Source organism: Mesoplodon mirus, assembly GCF_964341445.2.
Source record: "Mesoplodon mirus genome assembly, chromosome: 20".
In the NCBI taxonomy this organism is placed as follows: domain Eukaryota; kingdom Metazoa; phylum Chordata; class Mammalia; order Artiodactyla; family Ziphiidae; genus Mesoplodon; species Mesoplodon mirus.
In genome coordinates this window covers 22,373,121-22,398,540 of record NC_138996.1, presented here as the reverse complement: position 1 = coordinate 22,398,540, position 25,420 = coordinate 22,373,121, and the positions used below count along the sequence as shown (strand labels likewise).

At 38.4% G+C, this 25,420-nt stretch overlaps 1 protein-coding gene across 7 annotated transcripts in view; it reads right to left on the bottom strand.

The window, feature by feature from the left end:
- The window catches only part of TUSC3 (tumor suppressor candidate 3), a 183,237-nt gene extending 159,923 nt beyond the window's left edge, over positions 1–23,314 (bottom strand). For all 7 annotated transcript variants that reach the window (XR_014292371.1, XR_014292372.1, XM_082608600.1 and 4 more), the window contains exon 1: positions 22,966–23,314. Coding sequence is in view for 5 of the 7 variants with exons in the window: in XM_082608600.1 (XP_082464726.1) it covers positions 22,966–23,103 (138 nt within the window). In the remaining 2 variants the exon portion in view is untranslated. The remainder of the gene's footprint in view (positions 1–22,965) is intronic.
- Between the last annotated feature and the right edge of the window lie 2,106 nt (positions 23,315–25,420).

Below are 25,420 nucleotides of genomic sequence, written 5' to 3'. Positions count from 1 at the left end.
TAACACAACATTGTAAAGCAATTATACTCCAATAAAGATATTAAAAAGAAAACGGTGGAGTCTAAAGCACGTCTACTTGGATATATTTACTAAACAAATAGTTACGTCTTCCTGAATGACTAAAGAAAGTAGTCAACCAGAGTGCTTTACCAGAAAACCATGAGGTTAAAGCCTGGAACGGAATATAAGAAAAAAATAAAGGATAAGGTAATCTCCGTTTACTGAAAACTGGGGAAAAAATATAAAAGTATATGACAGGGCTTCCCTGGTGGCTCAGTGGTTGAGAGTCCACCTGCCAATGGAGGGGACATGGGTTCGTGCCCCGGTCTGGGAGTATCCCACATGCCGCAGAGCGGCTGGGCCCGTGAACCATGGCCGCTGGGCCTGCACGTCTGGAGCCTGTGCTCCGCAGAGGGAAAGGCCACGACAGTGAGAGGCCCGCGTACCAGGAAAAAAAAAAAAAAAAAAAAAAAAAAAAAAAAAAAAATATATATATATATATATATATATATATATGACAAAAGTTTACCCAAATTCAGAAATTGGAATTTATTCATATATTTTAAAATCTGTATCATCTTCTTAATGAAAGATGAAATTATACATGGCTTTCATATTTACCAAAGTGACTCTTATTAAAAATGACATAAATCTAATTCAATCCAGCTTGGACAAAAAGGGACTGTATAAGTACATATAACAAGGAAGGATGGAGATAAATCTGGTTTCAGGAATGACTACATCCAAGAACTTGACTGTGTTGTCGGTACTCCCTCCAGCCACAGGAGGGCAACAATTTTTATATGGTATGTTTATTTCTGTATTGGTGGCATCTAGAACAAAGACCAGCACTGAGTTAGCATTCAAATATTTAGTGAATCTGTGAAAATCTCTTTGTTTATCTGCTTAGCTTCTGTATATCAGCGTTTTTCATGCCAGAAGTGATAGGCAATCTAAAATCCCATCCTTTCAATTTCATACACAATCAGCAAGGCAAGCTACCAGTGCCATTTAGAAAATCTCAGTAAATGACTCTAGGTCACTCGCCCAAGCCTGTGGCAAATACAAGTGGGATGAGTGGGATGACCATCATGTCCTGGTAATATACTCACCCCTGTGGCCCTTAAAGAAGGGATTGTTAAGATGAAAACAAAGAGGAGGGAAAGGAGTGACAGCCTACAGAGGACAAAAATAATAGGCACCGCACCTTCTCTACGATGTCCTTTCTTCCCGGCAACACAAAGACAAACAAGCCCTTCATCTCAACAATTTCACAGCAGTTTTCTGTTCTATGTATGCCAAAGGAGCTCCTCCTTACCTAAGTATTCAATATGTGCACACAAAAAATACAAAGTTGCATAGAGAGGCAAAAAAGATCTACGGTATATTCACTAATGAACCATCCGTTTACAAAAGTAATGCCTATGCAGACATCCATCCTCATTTCAACCGAGCACCTATCCCAACACACCATGTCACACTATTTTTTGGTCATTATTACAATTGACTGCAATCTTATAAATGTCAAAAGATTTCATCAAGTTGATTTTTAAAACTGATGCAGCAGGAGTACTCAAATTATATGCAAAACCACTGACAAATGAGTATCTGTCAGAATTATAATGAGTAACATATAAAAAGAGAAAACCAACTAGGAGGATGACATTAGGTACTTCAAAAGAGAATGATATGAATATCAAAGAACTGAGAGGCACCCCTGAGAAAAGTGGGAAACCTGAAAATATTCTTATGAAAATGACTTCCAGAATCATACTCCAAAAGTCAAGCAAGCATGAACTGAAGATGTCTGACTATGCTATCATATAATTTTATTGAGAAAACTCACACCAAAAAATATGAGCACTTGTTCATTCCTTGTTCATTCTAATAAATCATGACTACTTTCAATTAAAAGCTAAATTTTAAGCATATGATCAATTGAATAAATTTTTATAATTTTAGATAATTTCACTTCTTTAAAATACTGTTCATCATTTTAACTAGATTAATAAGCTGGCCTCTTTTCAATTACTATTTAATTTCAATTAAGCAGACCTTGTGTACCTAATGCTTGCTACTACTTAGAGTGTTAAACAAATACTTAAGTAAGCACCTGATCTGAGCAAGATACTGGACTAAGTTCTATGGGAGATTTGAATGTGAATAATATAAAGGACAGTATGCTAATATTTGAGAAGAATTCTAAAATGTGTTGTGATAGCACTAGGAGAGTGATCAGTGGTGGCTAACTAAAGAAACAATAAGTTAGGAAATATTCTTTTTAATTGAAAAAATATTAAATTTAGTGCTCTTTTGAAAATAAAGCTTCCCCTACTGCCCTGAAGTACTCTTCAATTCTTCCATTAACAGGAATGATAAGATGTGAAAGCTGAAAGGCATATCTGATCTAGCTCAACTCTATTTTTTTTAACTAACAAAAGTGCTGTGACCCAGAAAGTCCGAGTGGCTTAACCAAAAGGACAGGGTCAAGAGTTAAAAGAACTATGACTAGGGACTTCCGTGGTGGCGCAGTGGTTAAGAATCCGCCTGCCAATGTAGGGGACACGGGTTTGATTCCTGGTCCTGGAAGATCCCACATGCCGTGGAGCAACTAAGTTCATGCACCATGACTACTGAGCCTGCGCTCTAGAGCCTGTGACCCACAACTACTGAGCCCGCACTCTAGAGCCCGTGTGCCACAACTACTGAAGCCCGCGCGTCTAGAGTCCATGCTCCGCAGCAAGAGAAGCCACCACAATGAGAAGCCTGCACACCACAACGAGGAGAAGCCCCCACTTGCTACAACTAGAGAAAGCCCGTGTACAGCAACGAAGACCCAACACAGCCAAAAATAAATAAATAAATAAATAAATCTATTAAAAAAAGGGAAAAAAAAGAAGCTTAGAATGCCATTGAGAAGTGCAGGAGAAACTAAGGTAAGAAAAGCAGCTACCAACAATCTCAGAGCATGGGATTCTCGAGAGCTCACCTGGAGCTCTTAGATTTATTTCTTGAAGGCTTCCACCAAGTTTCTTGGTCTATAACAGCTAAGTGAGTAGTTGCAATGGGCTAAGCAGTGTGCTCCCCTCCAATCCCTGCAAGATGTTCACATCCTAATTCCCAGAAACTCAGAGCATGTGACCTTACATGGTAAAAGGAACTGTGCAGATGTGATTAAGTAAAGAATCTTGAGATGAACAACAAGGTCCCACGGTATAGCACAGGGAACTATATTCAATATCCTGAGATAAATCATAATGGAAAAGACTATAAAAAAGAATATATATACATATATATTCAATATGTATAAGTGAATCACTTTGCTCTACAGCAGAAATTAACACATTGCAAATCAACTATTCTTCAAATAAAAAAAGAATCTTGAAATGGGGAGATTATCCTACATTAGCCGAGTGGGCCCATTATAATCATTAGGGTTATAAAAGAGGGAGGCAAGAGGATCAGTCAATATAAGATGTAAGGATACATGCAAGAGGTTGGAGTGATACAAGTAAGAATCATAAAGAATTCAAGCAGCCTTTATAAGCTGAAAAACACAAGGAAATCGATTCTCCCCTCAGAGTTTCCAGAAGGAACACAACCACACCTTGACTTTAGCCCAGTGAGACTGATTTCAGACTTCCAATCTCCAGAACTATAAGATAATATATCTGTATTGTTGTAAGCCAGTAAGTTTGTGATAATTTGTTACAGTAACATTAGGAAATGAACACACTGGTGTCCAGGACACTCCTGGCTGATGCTGCAAACATCTGCCCATGAATCTGCCTCAACTACTTCTAAAGAACAGTGGCCTCTCTCCCTTTCTACCTTTCAAATCGCAGAGGCAAACTAACACAGACACTCAGAGGGAAGCCTGTGATACAATCCTGATGACTCTTCCAAACAGGATAGTGGACGATCAGCACAAGCCAAGGGGCAATGTTTAAGGCCAGGCTAGAGATGACAGACATCACTTCCATTCACATTCCATTCACCATGACTTCATCACATGGCCCTAAATAAATGCAGAGGAGGCTGGGAAATGTAGTCTAGCTTGTGTCTATGAAGAAGAAAAAACTGATATGGTAAACAGCTCTGGCAAAACAAACAATTTAGAAAAAATGTAATAAAATCTGATAAAAATATGAAAGCCACAGCAGGAAAGCAAGATGAGAAGCAGCTCTCTAAAAGCTGTTGACAACTATGCTTAGGTATATGCACAAACACAAGTCACTATTAAAAAGATATATGTATCTCTCAAAACAGTATAGGATAATACCATATAAACTGTCAATTTTATTAAGGCATTATCTTGATATTCTACACTATTCTGACTTAGTAATAATAAAGTAGACAATAGATTCCATAGTATTATTTTTTTATAACACCAGTCTGTTAGCAGCTGAATGAAGGTAAAGGTAAGGTGCTAGTATGAATATTTCAAATGAGACAAGAAATCACTTTTATTTTATGTTTTAGCAGATAGTTAAATCGAAACAACATGACTATCCCAATTTAGGTATCTTCCCAATATTCTCTATAATATTCATAAGTGCAATTTGTAAATGCAGGGTCCCTTGCTATGAGGCTAACAAAGATATATAAAGTAACAGCCATAAAAGTGGAAAAAACATCTGAACTTAATAATTTTTCTATTTTGAAACCTTGAGTAAATACCTGAGAGAGGAACAGTGATTTATCCTATAAGTGAGTGGGAGGGAAACATTTATTTATCCTATAAGTGAGTGGGAGGGAAGCATTTCTATAAAGCAGTTAATGGAAGAAAATTTATTTTAAAAATATATTCCACTAAACAATTAAGTTTTAGGTAGATTGAAATTTTCTTTTTAATTTTTAATTGTAAGTTTCCCATGTGAAAAAGAAAATAAGATGTCTGTTACTCTTTGAACTTATTTATCAGTTTAACTGGTATCCTGAGGCTGCAAGATGAGCGAGCTGTTTTAAGTAATTCTCATCATTTCCAACTACTTATTTTTGTGAATAACCATTTTCTCCTTACTATGCAATTTCAGAACTATGAGCTTTAAAAATCACTGAGGATGGTTTCACTCCATCCTCAGAGGTTCAGCTTGTTCTTATTCGTCCCACCGTGCAGCATCCTCCCTTCCCAATTGCTCTTGGACCACAGACTCCAGCAGCAAACATGCAGACAATATCCTTACTTCACCAGCCTCCACCATTACATCAAGTCGGATTCCTGTAACAAATCCAGATATGGATACATGCACATACACACATGCATGCTCATCTTCTTGAGCTCCTGTTTTTCTGATTGAACTCTGATACTTCCATTTTATTATCACTTCAATTTTATCATTCAACTTTATAGCCTTACCAGAGTCTTATATTAAATAATGTTGTCCTATACACTGACTATCATAACTGTTTATATTGATTTTATAAGCCACCACTTAAAAATACGGAAAAATCTAAAAGTGCAAGCTCACCTACTTTACTAGGTAGAATTCTAAAAATATCCCCAGAGACCCATAACCCTCATATAACTCCCTCCTCGTGAGAATGGACAAGACTTGTGAACGTGATGGAACAGCACTTCTATAAGTATGTCACCTTATACGGCAAAGATGTGCAAATGTAGTCAGTTAACTTTTAGTTACTCACAAGGGAGATTATACTGAGTGGGCCCAACCAAATTAGATGAGCATTTCCAAAGTAAGTGAAGAGTCAGAGACACGAGCCTACTGGCCTGGAAGAAAGCAAACAGCCATGTTTTAAACTGACCATGGAGAGAGCCACGCGGCTAGGACCTGAGAGTGGCCTTAAAGAGCCGAGAGAACACAACCGGCAAGAAAATATGCAACTGGGTCCTTAAAACTGCCAGGAACTGAATTCTGCCAACAACCTGAGTGAGCTAAAAAGAGGATCTAGAGCTCCAGATGAGAATGCAGCCCAGCCACACCTGAACTTCAGCCACACCTGTGAGCCCCTAACAGAGAACCCAGACTTCTGACCTGTAGAAACTATGAGATTAAAAAAAATGAGTGTTACTTTTAGTCACTAAATTTGCAATAATTTACTATACATTAATAGAAAACTAATACATTCACAAACCACCTTTGTATTTATAGTAACAGTGCCTCTGTGTTTTCTGAGTAAAATTACCTATTCTAGCTATTTAAAAGGGGTAATTCTAGGCAAATTACCTAATACCTCTTCTAGCTATTTAAGACTGTATTCACTGTTCTAGACCTCCCCGCCCTACCAGCTTATTCCTCCTTCTTAGTTTACCTTCCATTTCACAGAGAAAACATCAATCCCTGCCAACAAAAGAACAAATGTGCCTGCAACTACACCCGCTTCTTTTATCCATTTCTCCCACTGAAAGGTAAGAGAGGTCAATACTCCTTGGAACAATCCAAAGAGCTTAAATTACAGAGCGCTAACAGCTCCAGATCTCAGTATTTAAAAAAATAAAGGCGGATTTCTCCACCTTATGGGTTGGCAGGGAGACTCTGCGCATCCTGTTCACTCGAGGACCCAGGCTGGTACAGCACCCACCGCGTCAAACATTCCCAGTCACTGTGCCAGAGGGAAAAAGACAACGGAGAGGCATGTAATGACCCTCGGAGCTTCTGCCTAGAACTGACATGTGACACATCTGCTCACCGCTCACAGGCCAAAGTCAGTCTTGGGGCCATAAGTTCACAAGAGTGGGAAAGTGCAATCCCATCACAGGCATGGAAGAAAACCCAAAACTACCTGTGAACAGTGCTAAGAACTACCACCACATTCCTGTATGAAGCTAATTCCACCTGCTGGTCTCCGCTTCCCACTCCTTGCTCCCATGCTCTCAGCCACCTGGCTCTACTTCAGTTACCTTCCCTCTCCATGTCCACCTCTTCTCCAGCTACCACTCACTTAACTCGCCACCCATTCACAGCAAAAGTACTTCATAAGAAGAGGTGGCTGTGTCCACTTCCTCACGACCCACTCATTCACTAACCCACTCACTCCCTTCTAGTTTCCATTCTAGCACTACAGTTAAACTGCTCTGCCTAAATCCAAAGGACTCTTTACAGTTTTCGTTTAGCCTGTCACCATTCGTCTCTGTTGACCTCTGTCTTGTTGAAACATTCCCCTCCTGTGACATCCACAATCTGCTGGGTTTCTTCCTAGCTCTCCAGCAGCGCAGTCTTGGTCCCTTTTGCAAACTTGCCTTCTGAAGGACAGTGAAATACTGCCATCCCTGAGGGTCTGCATTTGCTCTTCCTTTTCACTCTGTATACTCTGGCGCGGGGATTTTGAACCACCACCAAAAACTCAATTCCCATGGATGCTAATGATTTCCAAATCCATTTCATCTTCAGCCCAGATCATAGGTCCGTATCCAGACATTCCACTGCCTCTCAAACACCTGTTTAGCTTTCACACAGGCATCGCGCACATCCTTAAAAGTGAACGTGTTATCTTCCTTCCAAAATCTCTTCCTTCTCCTGTTTCCCATTTCAGTAAACAAAATTTCCCTTTTACCAAGAAATGTAGCCGTTATTCTTACCTCCTTTTCCCTCATCCCACACGCAATCAACCACCAAGAACTGCCTCATCTGGCTCCCGGAACTCAAAAATCCAATGATCGTTCTGCATTCTCACTGCCACAACCTTGGACAAGTCATCGCTGCCTCTCACATCCAGTTCTGCTGTAAGACAAGTCATCGCTGCCTCTCACATCCAGTTCTGCTGTAGGACAAGTCATCGCTGCCTCTCACGTCCAGTTCTGCTGTAGGACAAGTCATCGCTGCCTCTCACGTCCAGTTCTGCTGTAGGACAAGTCATCGCTGCCTCTCACGTCCAGTTCTGCTGGAGCCTCCTGAGCAGACTGCTGCCCCTCCTCCAACTTCGCATCCCCACCTAAGCTAGTTTCCACAGCAGGCCCAGAGCAACCCTCCTAAATATAAACCTCATCCTCACCTCCAAGATAAAACCCTTCAGTTCCTCCCTGGGACTTCAAGGTCAAGTCTAGACTCTAACATGGCTTGCAAGGTCCTTTGGGATTTGACTCTGGCTTCCATTCCAGCCTCAACCCTGCCACTCCCCCACCCTGTGCATTCTAAGCCGAGCCATGTCGAACTACTTTGAGTCTCCTGAATTTGTTGTGTTTTTTCATACTTCTTGACCTTTACTAGTACTACTACTTCTTCTTAGAATACTTCTCCCTTCATTAAGCCATTTCCTATGTGTATCTTCAGTTTTCAGCTGACCCCAATGTGCTAACATACCACCACGGCACCCAACAGTTCCCAGTTTATGCATTTCTCACGCCATACTATAATTGCCTATTTTCCTGTCTGAATCTCCTACAGGACTATGAGCTATACGACACATCAGGACAGTGGCTGTCTTGTTCACCACTTTACCTCCAAAATCCAGTATGGTGTCTGCCATGTAGTATTCATCAACAAATATTTGTTGGAAAAAAGGAATGGTAGATCACATTTTAGAGAAATGTCAGTGACATGGCCCTTTATTCAGTAACGTGCTGTATTTTAGGAAGATGACACTCAAATATACTTATTTTCTACCATTTATGTCAATACTATTATTTCTATTTAAAACAATCAAAATGGACGTAATATGAAAAACATTTACAACGTATTTAAGAAACCAATAAGCAGACAAACAATCATAAAACATAAAAGACTCATCTACTTTGGGCTTCTGTTATGATTATGATGACACAGACAAGTAAGACTAGGAACTTTCCACACTAAAGAAGTTTAGATTTTAGTAACAAATCAGGAAAATAATACAGAAAGGTCCCTGGGATCATCTACTTACCATGACATGATGGAATCCTGTGAAAATACATAAACCAAAGGACTGCAATCTGTGTAGAAAATGCCATAGGGCTAACCTAACCTAATTTTACAAAAGTAGCTTTACAAAGAAAAGGGATACGAAGAAAAGGAAAACAACACCTTATTTCCCTCACCAATTCCTTTTTTAGATAATGAAATAGGTTCCTTTATTCTGCTAATATGTATCTTGGACATTAGAGGCCAGTGCTAATGATTGTACTCAGACAAATTACTACTTTTCTAAGTTTTCTTATCTATATGAATTACTGCAGATAAAGCACCTATGCTGTATTTTCAATACTACAGCAATGTACAAAAATAGCTTATTGTTTTAATTTGTGGCTTTGAAGATTACATATTTGAAACAGGCAAATATAAGGCAAGCAAAAATCTAATTGCTATCTGATAGGCAAATAAAAAGAACTGAAATAGCTCTGCCACAATTAGTTTTAGTTATCCTCTGTGGATCATATAACTCAAATTGTTGAAAATGAGTATTAGTTAAGCTCCTTTACGATAAAGACATTGTAATCAAATAAGAGCAGAACTATTACTAAGATTCAGCCTCTAAGACATAAAATTACCTTTGATATATAGAGAAACTACCATAAATCATTCTATTACCATATTTCATATAATCATACCATCTAGAAAGGATCTAAGCAAACATTTAATCCAATAGTTTTTAACTTTTTAAAAATCTAATATACGTTACAGATGCTCATGCCAGAAAAATCCATTTATGCCATAAATGAAAAACGTTTATAATTTCAGACAGCCAGTGGGAAACTTTCCCTATTTTCCCCAGATTCAGACATCATGATCTTGTTCAATGGTCTCATTTTACAGTTGAACGAACTGATGCTTCAAAAGGTTAAGCGCCTTGCCCAAGAGCCCAGAGTTTATATCAAAGAAACTGGAACCCACGTATCATTTTTCAGAACTAACTTTCATAAAACCCTCAACATTTTGTAAAGTTCTCATTTTATTTCATTTCATCTTCAAAACAACCCCATGCGAGGAATTATCTCTAGTTTATAAAGAAGGAAATTGTGGTCCAAACAGATAATTTGTAAAGATAAACAATGGGGCTAGAATTCACATTACCTGCTTTTCTCATTCTAATTCCATTCTGTAAGACTACCAAACAGTAAAATAAGAAAAAAGACAATGAGAAAGCAAACGACCAAATCAAATTATACAGAGTGTCACAGGCTTCATTAAACGCCAAAGAAGAGTGACAACTGAAATCAACAGCAAAGGGCTTCCCTGGTGGCGCAGTGGTTAAGAATCTGCCTGCCAGTGCAGGGGACAAGGGTTCAAGCCCTGGTCTTGGAAGATCCCACATGCCGCGGGGCAACTAAGCCCACGCACCACAGCTACAGAGTCTGTGCTCTAGAGCCTGCGTGCCTACAGCCTGTGCTCTGCAACAAGAGAAGCCACTGCAATGAGAAGCCCACGCACCACAAAGAAGATACAGTGCAGCCAAAAATAAATAAATAAAACAAATAAATTTAAAAATAAAATAAAATCAATAGCAAAAGAATAGTAGAGGTGATAGCGGTGTTCTAATAATCTATGCTATCCATCATTCTGGCATAAAGCCATGTAAGGGTCAAGTCACAAAAGTCAAGGGTGGTGAGCTTTTGAAAAAAAGGAAATAGGAGTGATGTGAGCAACATGTCAGCATAAGTCAGCCCTTTCCTCCCCTCCCCTCAACAACAAAAATTCAGCATCCATCCAAAAGCAAAAGTACCTCTGTAGGAGTTGTGGGATCCAGAAACCCAAACTGAGCTGACTGGTGAAGTACTATATCTGTCAAAGCAAACGTGCAGAGTCTGGAAAAGGAGACCACTTACTCAAACGTGCAGATACCAATGTAGGGAATCAAGGATCACGAAAAATCAGGTAAATATGACACCACCAAAGGAAACTAATAAAGCTCTAATAATGGATACTAAAATAATGCAGATCTATGAACTGTCAGACAAACCTCTTAAAGAAGTTTAGTGACCTACAAGAACATGCAGACAGACAACTAAATGAAATTAGGAACACAATGCATCAACAAAACAAGAAGTCGAATCAACAGAAATTAAAAAAAAAAAAAACCCAAACAGAAATCCTAAAGTACAAAAATACAATAACTGATCAGAAGAATTCAACAGAGAGTTTCAAAACCAGACTCAACAATGGAAAAGAAAGAATCAGTGACCTGGAAGATAGGAAAATTGAAATTATCCAATCAGAAAAACAAAAAGAAAAAAGAATGAAAAAGAGTGAAGAAAGCCTATAGGAATTATGGGACACAATGAAAGGAACAATGTTTGCATTATGGGAATTCCAGAAGGAGAAGAGAAAGAAAAAGAGATAGAAAGTATATTTAATGCAATAATAGCTGAAAACTTCACAAACCTGGGGAGAGAAATAGACCTCTAGTTCCAAGAGGTCCAAAGGACTGCAAATAGGTTAAACCCAAACAGGGCTACACTGAGCACCTGTCAAATGCTGTAAGAAGTCAAATAGGAAAAGTAACCATGATCAAATGGTTACTGCCAAATCTTTAATCATCTGAAGAAAGGAACAATGATATTTTCTCAAGAGCCAATTTAGTAGCAGAATCTGTCACATAGGAAAATTAAGTATTCATGAAAAATTATGCATATCAACTGCCTTTAAAAGTTTCTTTTGTAATGCCAAATCAACTTATGCTACTCATGAAAATTCACTTTGGAAACATAAAACAAACCACAGAACGTCCTGCAGTCATTCACCAATATCAGCACCAAAGCTAACGTTCATTAAGCACTTACTATGTTCCAGGCACTATGCTAAGTATACTTTAGAGGATTATCTCATGTAAGGCTCACAACTCTATAGTAGGGACTAACAAACTATCTCCACTTAACAGATAAGGAAACTGAAGCTCAGAGAGATTAAGTATCTCGACCAAAGTAACTTTACTAAGCATTTACCAAGTACAAGGCACTATGCTTGAATATGGAAATACAGATACAAAAATAAACCCACAACCCTTCTCCTCAAAGGGCCTGTAGAACAACAATAATGACAGACAATAGGCAATAATTCACTTAAGTGCCATAAAGAATAAGCACAGACATCTATCTATCTGAGCACAGGGTAGGAATTCCTGATCCAAAACAGGGAAGAAGGGGTACCCTGCTTAAGTTAACACTGGAAGGAAGCATGTAACAGTGGTGAGATAGAAAACAGCAGAGTCAGACAAGGGCTCACTCAGGAAAAGCACTCAAGAGCAGGCAAAGAACACTGGAAGGAAGCACGTAACCGTGGTGAGACAGAAACCAGCAGAGTCAGACAAGGGCTCACTCAGGAAAAGCACTCAAGAGCCTGCAAAGAACACTGTATTGCATCCTAGAGCCACGTAAAGAGTACCCCCAAGACAGCACTGGCTAGGAAGTCCCAGGGGACGTCTTCAGCTGGGGTGAAGGAAGGGGTGTTGAAGAAGGTCACGACTGAGTAAACGTTTGAAACTAAGTGAATGTGCCCGGATTTCTGGCTCTGGCAAAGAGATGTACGACAAGGCTTTCCTTAGCATTAGGGACTGTAGGAGGCGCTATTTGGGGAAGACAGATGGAACAGGAACTTCCATACTTTCGTCATCCATGTAGGTTACAGAGTTCTGACTCTTGTGACTTAGGCTTCCCTTAGACTAATTTCATTTATTTAAACAGCTTCATGAAGAAACAGATGGCCTAATTTTATAAATTATGTTCTCAAAGGGGTCAAGTCTAAGCAGTATTACTAGGTTTGTTTTAGAGCTGCCAAACCGGTAGTCATTTTGAAGTTTACAAAACAAGTACCCATGAAGAAGTTCAGAAAAGATCAGCCATGAAAACACAGAGGAAATGATAGTATACTTAAAGTCATAAAGAGGGGAGGGGCAGAGACAAGACAGCATAACTGAGCACGGGGATGCAGAAATAGCAACTCTGGAGGCAGGAAAACTCCCTCCTAGCCCCAGCTTTGTTATTTAGCCTGAAATCTGACTTTCCTGCTCTATCATTCTATAACGCAGTGTTTAAACACCACACACACACACACACACACACACACACACACACACACACACACACACACACACACACACACACACACACACACACACACACCAGTTACTGTTCGCTTTATGATTTGGAATAGGCTCCAACATCAAAGCCTGTGACTCAGGCTGCTCTCCGTAGGAAGCTATGCTGAATGAGTGCCATGACGATGGTGTTACACCTTGACTCAGCGGCTCTTTCTCCCCATAAAGGCTCCAAGAGGAAAAATGCACAGGAAACAAGAGCAAGACACAGCAAAGCCACTCCACTTTCACGAGTATGAGAAAAATCTTTTATTCCCTTTGAAAGCTTCCACTCTAAAAAAACATGAGCCAACCAAGCATTGCATAAAGCCTGATCTTTGAGGAAGGTCCCAGTTTTTCTTTTGCTTAATCTTAACTCAGATGTTAACTAAAAGAACATTATTAAAACATGATCATTTTAAAAATAAAATTAAGTATCTTCCTGAATTTTATTTCGCATGTCTTTAAAATGAAACTACGTGTCAATCTATTACATACACAAAAGCAAAAGGAATAAGTATTTCTTAAAAACATTCAAATAGAAAACAGCATACAGCAAATATATCTTGGGCATACTTACTCTCTTCCACTCTGTTATTGGGCTCATAGTTTTTAAAGCACATAATAAATTTATGCCCAATTTCTTTCCTACAACGTTTTGGACATAACTTTTGAGTAGAGAATTTCAATTCATACAATAAAAACAAAGTTGTTTTAATAAGAGGAACATGAAAATTCACTTCAATGACAGCGAAACATACACCAACTTCTTCTAATACTGACAACTGATATTCAAAGACTGGGGACAGCTATACATACTTAAATGGTCCTCCACTAATATTTAATAACTAATTCACAAAGAGGGTCCGGTTACTAAGACATAACGTAGAAAGAGTTCTTTGGGGTAAGGCTGTAAACTTACAAGTTGTACAGTCATGGGTAAAACCCTTAATCCAAGAGAACCTTCCTCAGTAGAATGCTTTCAAATACAAAAAATCAGAAATTCAATTTGAAGTGTCTTAAACAATAAGAAAGCTTATTAACTCATATAACAAGGAGTCCAGAGGTGAAGCATTTACAAGGCTAGTTAAGTCATACCATCAAGTACCCATGTTCTTCCCAATTTTCTACTCTGCAAGCATAAACTTACTGGTTTTGCCCTCAGGCTTGTACTTTTTGTGATTACAAGATGGGTTCAACAATGCATCACATTCTCATACACATATCCAAAGACAGGAGGAAAGAATTACCCCACTTTGGGTCCTTTATGAAGAAGGAGGAAACTTCCAAAAGCCCCACATAATTGTATCATGTGCTCACTCCTAAACCAATAATTTGCAGGGTACTGGATAATCATGATAATCTTTGACTAATAAAAATGATTGCTTGGGGCTTGGGATAGTCCCAATTCCTCCTCCTACTTAAATAAAACCAAGGTATACTGTTAACAAAGACAAAGGTAAGGCAAACAAAACTCTGTCATAATCACCAAGATACTGTGATGATTATAAACAATTTAGGTGAAATACCTGGCATTCTATCTTCTATCGACTCTCCTGTTATGTTTTTTTTCATTTCCTGAAATAAGCCTTATTTCCAACTCCCAAGTTTGTTAAATTCACTAAATTACAGGACGGTATCTCATTAAATTTAATATTTAATATGAATAGTAAGCAGATCTTACAATTTGTAATCAATCTTGTACCTTAAGTTTTACCACAAAAATCATATGAACTAACTTTCCAATGGTTTCCTTTGTTTCTAAGCAGAGAAGACACTGAACCACAATATTTCTCCAAAAGTTGAGTCAAATCATATTGACAGCAATATTAAGCCATCTCTAAAAATACACATCTAAAATAAACAGTTCCATTTAATAAAATCAGTACCACGATTTATCTAACCTATACTCAAGTGCCCCTTTTCATTAGAGATGGTTGAGTTCTCATACAGGGGAAGGAAATTTTCCTTCTCACTTCCAAACGTCAAACTAGTTAGGTATCTTCATATGAGCAACCAAAAATGTAATAACAATAAATGTTAGTAAAGGCTTCCTTTTATTCTTAACTTTTTTCAATTCATTAATGGCTTCAGGATGCTACACTTCTAAGTTAGGACTTTTATCACAGATTGTGAAACACTCTGTAACATAAGTTCACTGTTGACACTGACCTTTTTCCTTCTGACATTAAACAGACAGACAATCAGGCAAGCAGGTAGAGAGATAAGACAGATATCAATTACTATGAAAAAAATACTGTCTATTTTTCTGAATAATATATTTGAAACTTTACTATTCAAACTAAATATTTGTTTTACATATCTATGTATAATAGAGGAATCATATTTTTGCAAGATGCTCTCCTTAAATCTATGTACGACTCTGCAAGAAATTATGTGAAGTCAGCCTCTCTGTGTACAACGTGCAAAACAGAAGAGCTACAAAGATATAGTATTATATATGGCAAGTGATTACTTAAAAAAAAATAAGGTTAAAATTTGTTCCCCATAAAACAGTACTGTTGACAGCAATGAGAAAACAGATGGGTCAGATGGGCAGAGGAAAGGATTGAGAGTTCCCTTTTAGGTATGCTCAACTTTTTTTCTTTTTTGAATTTTATTTTATTTATTTTTTTATACAGCAGGTTCTTATGCTCAATTTGAGAAGCTGCAGAAATCTTGCCAACAGATAGAATAAAAACTGGATAGAGACTGACGTAAATACTACCTATTTGGTCCACATACATGCATGCACACAGTGTTACATTTGTTCATGATCTAGCAGGAGAAGAGTTACTCCTATACTTAGCCAAAGGTAAATCTTCTATCTTGGTGAAATTAGCATGATGCTCCAGGTGGGGATCTTATGGAAAGAAGCAATCATTACATGGTCTAATACACCAAACCAACCTGGAGACTACTAAGGTAGTCACAGGCGTACTGATCACACTCACATCCAAACTCACTGACTATTTAAGGCTAAAGAGAATATGCACAAGTAAATGCAGCCCAAAACAGTTAACAAATAGCTGATGAATCTGTGGCTCAAGTTTCATGTTTCTGCCCTTTCCCTTTCTCTGTGTCTTCCACGTAGAACACGTATAGAAGGGGCTGAACATGCTGGTGTTTTGTGTATGTAGAGGAAAATATCCTGAAGTGTTCCCTTTTGACCCAGGTTAGATCCCTTGCGTAGGCAGACGGTTCATCACAGTTTCTACATAACTTGCAAGGGCAAGTACTGACTGACTTTGTTCTAGGCTATCTTTTCAAGGATGTTTGTATAGCACACAGCTCTGCTAGACACTGTCCCTTCTAGAACAAAGATCAGGTTTACTTCCCAATTTAATAAAGATAGTGACTCCCTCTAAGGCTGAAGTCAAATACGTTTACTGCCCATGATGAAAGATTTGGGTTCCATAAGCTCAAGGTCCTCTCCTGCTCTGAAATTCACTACATTTGCAGGTGTCAGCTGGCCTGCATCACGAGCACAAACGCTGATACTCTGGCAATTCTATTACTGTAATAACCTGTCCACCTGTGACCCAGGAATCCCATACCTTCTGCCATTATCCATGAAACTGTGGCAGGCTAAGCCTCAAAGTTATTGACAAGCAGTTTTGGCCATTTTAAGTAAGATCTGTCATTTCCAATTACTCTTCAAGGAGTTACTGTACACAAAATCTAACTTAGCTGACACAACTGCCTGACATCAGCATGACAGGTGTATATGTGTATACATATCAAAGTATAATTACTATGCATTTCTTAAAGTTGTGATCATATGTTTACAAACTACTTCTTCCACCTAAGTTCTCTGCTTAAAGGTAAAATCAAAATCCATCTCTTACCTCCATCCTCTCCCTATCATTTGCTAAGACACTAAAGTCTCTATTTCACGGCTGTGCCACTAAAGAGTAACTGGATATATACATCTCAGTGTAAAGTGTGCTTATAGAAGTTATCTCAGAGACAACTAATAACACTACTTCTCTCTTAAAAAATATTTATGAGCCGCTACCTACATGTTGTAGCCTATTCGCTAATCATTTTCTTTGCAGAAAGTATAAATTATTATATTATAGTTGTCCTTCCATATCCAAGGGGGATTGTTTCCAGGACCCCAGCAGATATCAAAATCTGAAACTGCTCGAGTCCCACATGCTACAAAATGGTGTGGTACAGTCGGCCCTCTCTGTCTGCAGGTACAAGACCCCCGGATTTGAAGGGCTGACGGTAGCTGCTTTTGATGATGGTAAAGTCATTAAGTCCACCAGAAATCATTACAGAATTTGAGCTCTTTTTATACTATTATAAGAGGTCATTAGAGATTAAAACAATTCTAAATGAAGCTGATTAACTGATAAGTGTTAACAATATAAGAAATAGAGAAAGTGTCAAAATAATGGAAACCCACGATGCATCAGAAATGCAAATGATATACTACTAAAAAGCTAAAGTCTCCCACAAATCCATATCACTTAACATGAGGATTCAAAAATCACTTAACATGACTGTATTCAATGTAATTAAGGAAACTGACCATAAACATCTCCCGTCAATTATCTGTGCCTATTTAACTATTTCTCTTGACTATATTCTTAAATAAAGAATATGACAAAACTATTTTTTGATGAATGAAAATGTCTTCATTTAGAAACAGATATATACCTATATATGTAGACACACATACACAAATCCATGAATACTACCAATTCTTCCATGATGTAAAATCTCCTCTTGGGAAGTTCTCAAGCAATGTTAGAGTTTGGAATTCTTAGTGTTTCATAATAAAATAAGTAATGAACATTTTATTCCATAAACTATATAATTTACAATTATTATAAAGTCTGTTTATTTAGCAAAAAAATTAATTTGAAAAAAAATTTTATCACATTTTAGAATCTCATTATCATGTCTATCTTTCATTTAAATGAAGAATACATAATAGCAGCTACCAAATTACCAATCATTTGTTATGTTCTAGGCATTGCACTAAACACTTTAAATACAGCCCTTAAATACAGCCTTATTTAATCCCAATGACAACACTGAGACGTAAGTATTATACCTGTATTTTTACTTTTTTTTTTTTTTTTTTTTGTGGTACACAGGCCTCTCACTGTTGTGGCCTCTCCCGTTGCAGAGCACAGGCTCCGGACGTGCAGGCTCAGCGGCCATGGCTCACGGGCCCAGCCGCTCCGCAGCATGCGAGATCTTCCCGGACCGGGGCACGAACCCGCGTCCCCTGCATCAGCAGGCGGACTCTCAACCACTGTGCCACCAGGGAAGCCCTATACCTGTATTTTTAAACAAAAGAACTAAAATTCAGGGAAGTTAAGTGGTTTGATGTCAATTAGATAGGATATGAATTGTAACTGGACCATCAGTTCCATTCAAAAATCTATGGTGGTAACTATTACTGTCATAAATGTTACTTCCTTAAAAGCAACTATCATCCAATTCCTGATTCCAGGTTCAACTTTAGATTTCCGTTTGGGTTCCCCAGAACAAAAGAATACACAATCCATGCCAAGTCAACTATTCCAGTACTTATGTTTGTAATATTTATTGTAGTAAATTAAGTTCCAGCTATTATATTTTCTGGCTCAATGGTGTCAAATCTCATACTGGGCAACAGGTTCTAAACTAAGCAAAAAAAAAAAAAAAAAAAAGCAGCAGCAGCCGCCACATATGATCAAAACAACTCTGGACTATCCCTAGAAAAGTAACACACTTGTGACGAATATTTCCAAGAAAGAATGTTTTTCTTCCGGTATTAGAAGAGATAATAGTTTTTTGTTTGTTTGTTTGTTTGTTTAAAGAAGATGTTGGGGGTAGGAGTTTATTAATTAATTTATTTATTTTTGCTGTGTTGGGTCTTAGTTTCTGTGCGAGGGCTTTCTCTAGTTGTGGCAAGCAGGGGCCACTCTTCATCACGGTGCGCGGGCCTCTCACTATTGTGGCCTCTCTTGTTGCAGAGCATAGGCTCCAGACGTGCAGGCTCAGTAGTTGTGGCTCACGGGCCTAGTTGCTCCGTGGCATGTAGGATCCTCCCAAAACCCGTGTCCCCTGCATTAGCAGGCAGATGCTCAACCACTGCGCCACCAGGGAAGCCCGAGATCATGGTTTTTGAACTGAGTACCAGATACCGAACTAGACTGCATTTCAGAGACATGCATGCTCATTTAGTAAAGTATTAAAACTTCAACTATATGTTATTTTGCTCTTTTCCTTAAATAAAATACGTGTATTCTACAATATCACCAAGTAGTATCATTAGACTCTCCTATTTAACAGAAATAAAAGTTTTGGAAGACATCCTTTTTTAAACCCTCAACAATTTTCTCCCTAATTTTGCATTTTTAAAATAACCTTTATAAAAAATATTTAATGGAAATAGATGTTATCACAATTTATAATTACACTAAGTTAACAAATGTCACATGTTAAAGTAGTCTTACAATTGGAGATGCTAAGATGCTTTGAAGATGTACAGTTTTTAGACTTCTTTTGGGGGCTTTTTTCTTTTTCCTTCCAACTGAAAGTTACCATGGTTACAATGATCCATCTAGGAGATAAATCATCAGAATTTGCAAGGAGTTGCTCATTGTTTTTAATGCCCTCTTCTCTGGTAATCTACACGCAAAAAAAATACTTTTCAAATCTTCTCCCTTTCTCAAGAAAAACTATGCCCACAGCAAACATCATTCTCAATGGTGAAAAACTGAAAGCATTTCCTCTAAGATGAGAAAGAACACAACGATGTCCACTCTCGCCACTATTATTCAACATAGTTTTGGAAGTCCTAGCCATGGAAATCAGAGAAGAAAAAGAAGTAAAAGGAATATAAATTGTAAAAGAATAAGTAAAATTGTCACTGTTTGCAGATGACATGATACTATACATAGAGAATCCTAAGAATGCCACCAGAAAACTACTGGAGCTAATCAACGAATTTGGTAAAGTTACAGGATACAAAATTAATGCACAGAAATTTCTTGCATTCCTATACACTAACAACGAAAGATCAGAAAGAGAAATTAAGGAAACAATCCCATTCACCACTGCAACAAAAAGAATAAAATACCTAGGAATAAACCTACCTCAGGAGGTAAAAGACCTGTACTCAGAAAACTATAAGACACTGATGAAAGAAATCAAAGATGACACAAACAGATGGAGAGATATACCATGTTCTTGGATTGGAAGAATCAATATTGTGAAAATGACTATACTACCCAAGCAATCTACAGATTCAATGCAATCCCTATCAAATTACCAATGGCATTTTTTACAGAACAAGAACAAAAAAATCTTAAAATTTGTATGGAGACACAAAAGACCCTGAATAGCCAAAGCAATCTTGAGGGGAAAAAACGGAGCTGGAGGAATCAGACTCCCTGACTTCAGACTATACTACAAAGCTAAAGTAATCAAGACAATACGGTACTGACACAAAAACAGAAATATAGATCAATGGAACAGGATAGAAGGCCCAGAGATAAACCCACACACCTATGGTCAACTAATCTATGACAAAAGAGGCAAGGATATACAATGGAGAAAAGACAGTCTCTTCAATAAGTGGTGCTGGGAAAACTGGAGAGCTACATGTAAAAGAATGAAATTAGAACACTCCCTAACACCATACATAAAAATAAACTCAAAATGGATTAAAGACCTAAATATAAGACCGGACACTATAAAACTCTTAGAGGAAAACAGAGGAAGAACACTCTTCAATATAAATCACAGCAAGATCTTTTTTGACCCACCTCCTAGAGTAATGGAAATAAAAACAAAAATAAACAAATAGTACCTAATGAAACTTAAAAGCTTTTGCACAGCAAAGGAAACTATAAGCAAGATGAAAAGACAACCCTCAGAACGGGAGAAGATATTTGCAAATGAATCAACGGACAAAGGATTAATCTCCAAAATATATAAACAGATCATGCACCTCAATATTTAAAAAACAACCCAATCCAAAAATGGGCAGAAGACCTAAATAGGTATTTCTCCAAAGAAGACATACAGATGGCCAAGAGGCACATGAAAAGCTGATCAATATTACTAATTATTAGAGAAATGCAAATCAAAACTACAATGAGGTATCACCTCACACTGGTCAGAATGGCCATCATCAGAAAATCTACAAACAACAAATGCTGGAGAGGGTGTGGAGAAAAGGGAACCTTCTTGCACTGTTGGTGGGAATGTAAACTGATACAGCCACTATGGAGAACAGTATGGAGGTTCCTTAAAAAACTAAAAATAGAATTACCATATGACCCAGCAATCCCACTACTGGGCATATACCCACAGAAAACCATAATTCAAAAAGACACATGCACCCCAGTGTTCACTGCAGCACTATTTACAATAGCCAGGACATGGAAGCAACCTAAATGTCCATCGACAGACGAATGGATAAAGAAGATGTGGTACATATGTACAATGGAATATTATCCAGCCATAAAAAGGAATGAAATTGGGTCATTTGTAGAGACGTGGATGGACCTAGAGACTGTCATACAGAGTGAAATAAGTCAGAAAGAGAAAAACAAATATCGTATATTAACTCATATATGTGGAACCTAGAAAAATGGTACAGATGAACCGGTTTGCAGGGCAGAAACTGAGACACAGATGTAGAGAACAAACGTATGGACACCAAGGGGGGAAAGCAGAGGGGGGCTGGGGATGGTGGTGGGATGAACTGGGAGATTGGGATTGACATGTATACACTGATGTGTATAAAATTGATGGCTAATAAGGACCTGCTGTATAAAAATAAAATTAAATTTAAAAATAAATAAATTTCAAATATGTTGGCAAGATTATAAGATAAAAAAAATTTTTTAAGAGAAAAACTATGAAACCTAAGAAATGTATATAAATACCAAATGCTAGGCAAAAAAATCGTTATATTTGTAAATACAGTCTTAATTTAACAGTGGTTCTTCACCAAACCTCTTACTATGACACCACCAAGAATTTCACTAAGGCCTATTTTTATGTTAAAGTAAAAAAAAAAAAGTTAAAATAAAGAAGTTAAAGGCAAAATACTGAGTTCAGAGTTGTTTCAGGCAAGGAGCAAAGGAAAGAGAATCAGAGTTACTTGTGTGTGAGGCTGTTTTTTCACTCTTTCCACCCAGCTGTCAAGAAAGTTGCGGTAATATTTGAAACCCGAATTAGAGCCACGTGTATGTAAATAAAACTTCACCAGGAAAAACTACTTGTAATTAATATGGAGAGACACTCTCACTAAAATGACGTACAATTAGAAACCTTACATTTCCAAAATAATATTTTTTTCTAATCCCACTAGATCAACCATCCAAGGTAGAGATGGATAACTGAAATTCACAAATAACTCTACAACTACTTTAAATACGGTCAGTTACTTCAATCCGCGTCCTCATCAGAGATACTATAGGACTAAGATTGAAATCAGGTGATCTGAATTTCACAAATTTGCGCAACCTAAATGTGGTTATTCGCACAGTTATACCTTGATTTAATATAAAGGAAAATATACAGCTTTAAAAATGTATATAAAATACAGAATAACTTTAAACACGGTCTCAGTATGCTCTGTTGCCTCCTGAAACGGATAACGAAGGGAGCAGGGTAATGAACACAAGGGACAACTCGTTCCTATAGGTTTTCCTAAAGGGTCTTTTCACATCCAACACACTCTTTTTTACTGACTCGACGGCCCCGACACTCTGCCTTCAAGTAAGGGTCAAAAACCCTCCATGTCTTAAAGGTGTGAGGTGCTTGGCGCACAAAAGACGATGCTTCGTTGTTTTTTGAGAAAGCACTGGGCAACCCCACTTTTGAAACTGTGGAGCCCAAAGGACTTGCGCAAAGGCCTCCCAACCGCTCCCCAAAACAGCCATCGCCCACACCCGGCGGCCCGGCTGCCTAGCAACGCGGGAAGGCTGCCTAGGAACGCGGCCCGCCGGCCCAGACCCGTCCTGGCCCTCCCAGGAATGCCCAGAGGATTCATTCTACCTCCTTTTTCTTCTGTCCTCCACCGAGCTGGATGCAGAGAAGCAGCAGGAGGAGGAGAAAGGGAAAGCTCCCGGTGGGCAGATACCGCGGTCGCCGCCCCGCCTGCCTCCGGCGTGAAGGAGCGCCCCTGGCACCCATCGCCGCAGGGACGTGTCTCCTCCACGCTCGGTAACCGTGTGCGCCCAGCTCCTACCGGCGCCCTACACCTGCCAGGCCAGCCGCCGGGAGCCCCCTGACCGTCCCCCCGTGGATGCCTGCGGCCTTGCCAGGGAGCCGGGAAGCACCGGAGGACGCCGAGGAGGAAACTGACGGAGCATCCGGTTCACTGGAAGAGGAGACCTGGAAAGGCCCGGGATGGGGCAGGAAGTGGGCGTGGCGAGGGAGCGGAGCTTCCGTGCACGCCGCGCTGCGCTCTCGGCGGGACTCCATCCCGAGACCCCGGCAGCGGAGGGCACGGTTTTCCACCTTGCTGATCTGAACCGTAGGCTGTCCGGCCACTGAAACCAACACCGGGTCTCGGGAATATGCTAGAGTCCTGTTTATCCAACACTTTACCTGGAACCAGAGACAGACATAATTGCCTTCTTCGATGATGGAGAAGAGCTTTGAGGAATTAGTAAGGATCTGGCCCTTCTAGCTAATGGCAATCTCTGATCCCATTGGGACATTTTTACTCAACAGTAGTTCAAAGAACTGAGTGATATTGTGATGATAGACATCTTCTACTCCTGTCTACTTATTGTGAACAGAGTTTCTTAGCACTTAACATAAACAAAAATCTAAAATAAGAAGAAAGTGATGCCGAATATTCTCATTCTAGAAATAATTTTTATCCACAGATGCATAAACTAATTTTAAAAAACTTTAATTATTTCTACAAGTAATGTTTTCCCAATACAGTTTTGCTTTTCCTGTTTACTACTATTTTCTCAATTTCATAACATGTTGTTTTGATCAATTGGGTACTACTAATAACTAATGATAACTCAGTGCAAAACATAAATTTTAATATAGCCTCATGGTCACAGAAGTTTGTTTATATCAAATTTCAATTTATACAACTCTGTCTGCATACAAGAATGACTCTGAAGCATAAAAAAAATCAATAAAAGACTTTCAAGCATAAAAATATATATATTAGGATAAAATTCTATCTGATTATACTGCCTGTGGGAGAGTCAATTGGTTTAACCACCTTGAAAAACTGTTTGGCAGTACGTGCTAAAGCTAAATACACCTACCCAAGACCCAAAAGTTCCACATAAACATATAGTCAGCACGTGATATGTACCAATTTGTATAGCAGCTTTATTCCTAAAAGCCCCAAGCTGGAAAAAGACCAAATACCCATCACAGTAAAATAGAGAAATAATTTGTGATATAGTAACACTATATATCAATAAAAACAAACTAATGACACTTATACATAATATGAATGAATTTTACAGCATAAAGATCTAGACACAAAACTAATATATTGGGATTTGTAGAAATAAAGATCAACCAAATGAGAACAGGCAAAGGCAATTTATTCAGAGCTTGCAATAGCAAGTAAGTCAGCTGCCATCACCTGAGTTTGGGCAAAGACTCAAAGGCAGGCAGAAAAGTAGGAAACATTAGTAGTAGAAAAAGAGGAAGGCTTCAGGTGTGCTATGACTGGAGGCTGTGGACATGTGGGAAGCTGTAGGTGGGCTAATCAGAAGGGGGCACCTATGTGACTGTCTAGGGGTACATATTTAGCTTTCTCTAGTTGGTCTTAAGCTGGACGCAGGGACAAAAATTAGGGAAGCTGTCAGTTATTAATCAAGCCCTGGCCATTCAGGATCAATTATTACAGAAGTTATTGTTTGGTTTCCTAGATTGTTATTAAAGCTAGCAATCTAACTTCCTACTAGTCCAACTTACAGCAGCCTGGCTTACTGGGTTATGATAGATAAGGGGTTGGTTTCCTGAGTAGGCTGCTGCAGGTTGTGGATCCAAGCTCTATTTTTATATATGATCTGGCTGTTGTTGGTTATTATATTTATTATCCCAGATTAGAAGTCAGGACAGTGGAAGAGGACCCAAGAGAGAACCCTGGGGTGCTAAAAATATTTTACAGCCTATTTCTTGATCTGAATGCTGGCCATTACATGAGTGTATATTCTTCGTAAAAATGTATTGAGCCAGAAACTTATGATGTATTTATGTGTGTTATATTTCAATACAAAATTTACTTTTTAATAAAGAATCTTATGAAAAGCACATATTTAAAATCCTTGGAGGCAATAGAATGGAAATACAAGTTCAGGAGGGTAAAAATGTAATATAAAATATTCAACTGTTAAAAAGAAGAGCTCCTTCTTGTTTGTTAGTTTTGTAATGGATAATGATGACCATCATTTCCATACTTTGGGAATATTTAAAAGAATGCTGTGACTTATTTTTTAAGTGTCAGTATTTATAACTTGTTGAA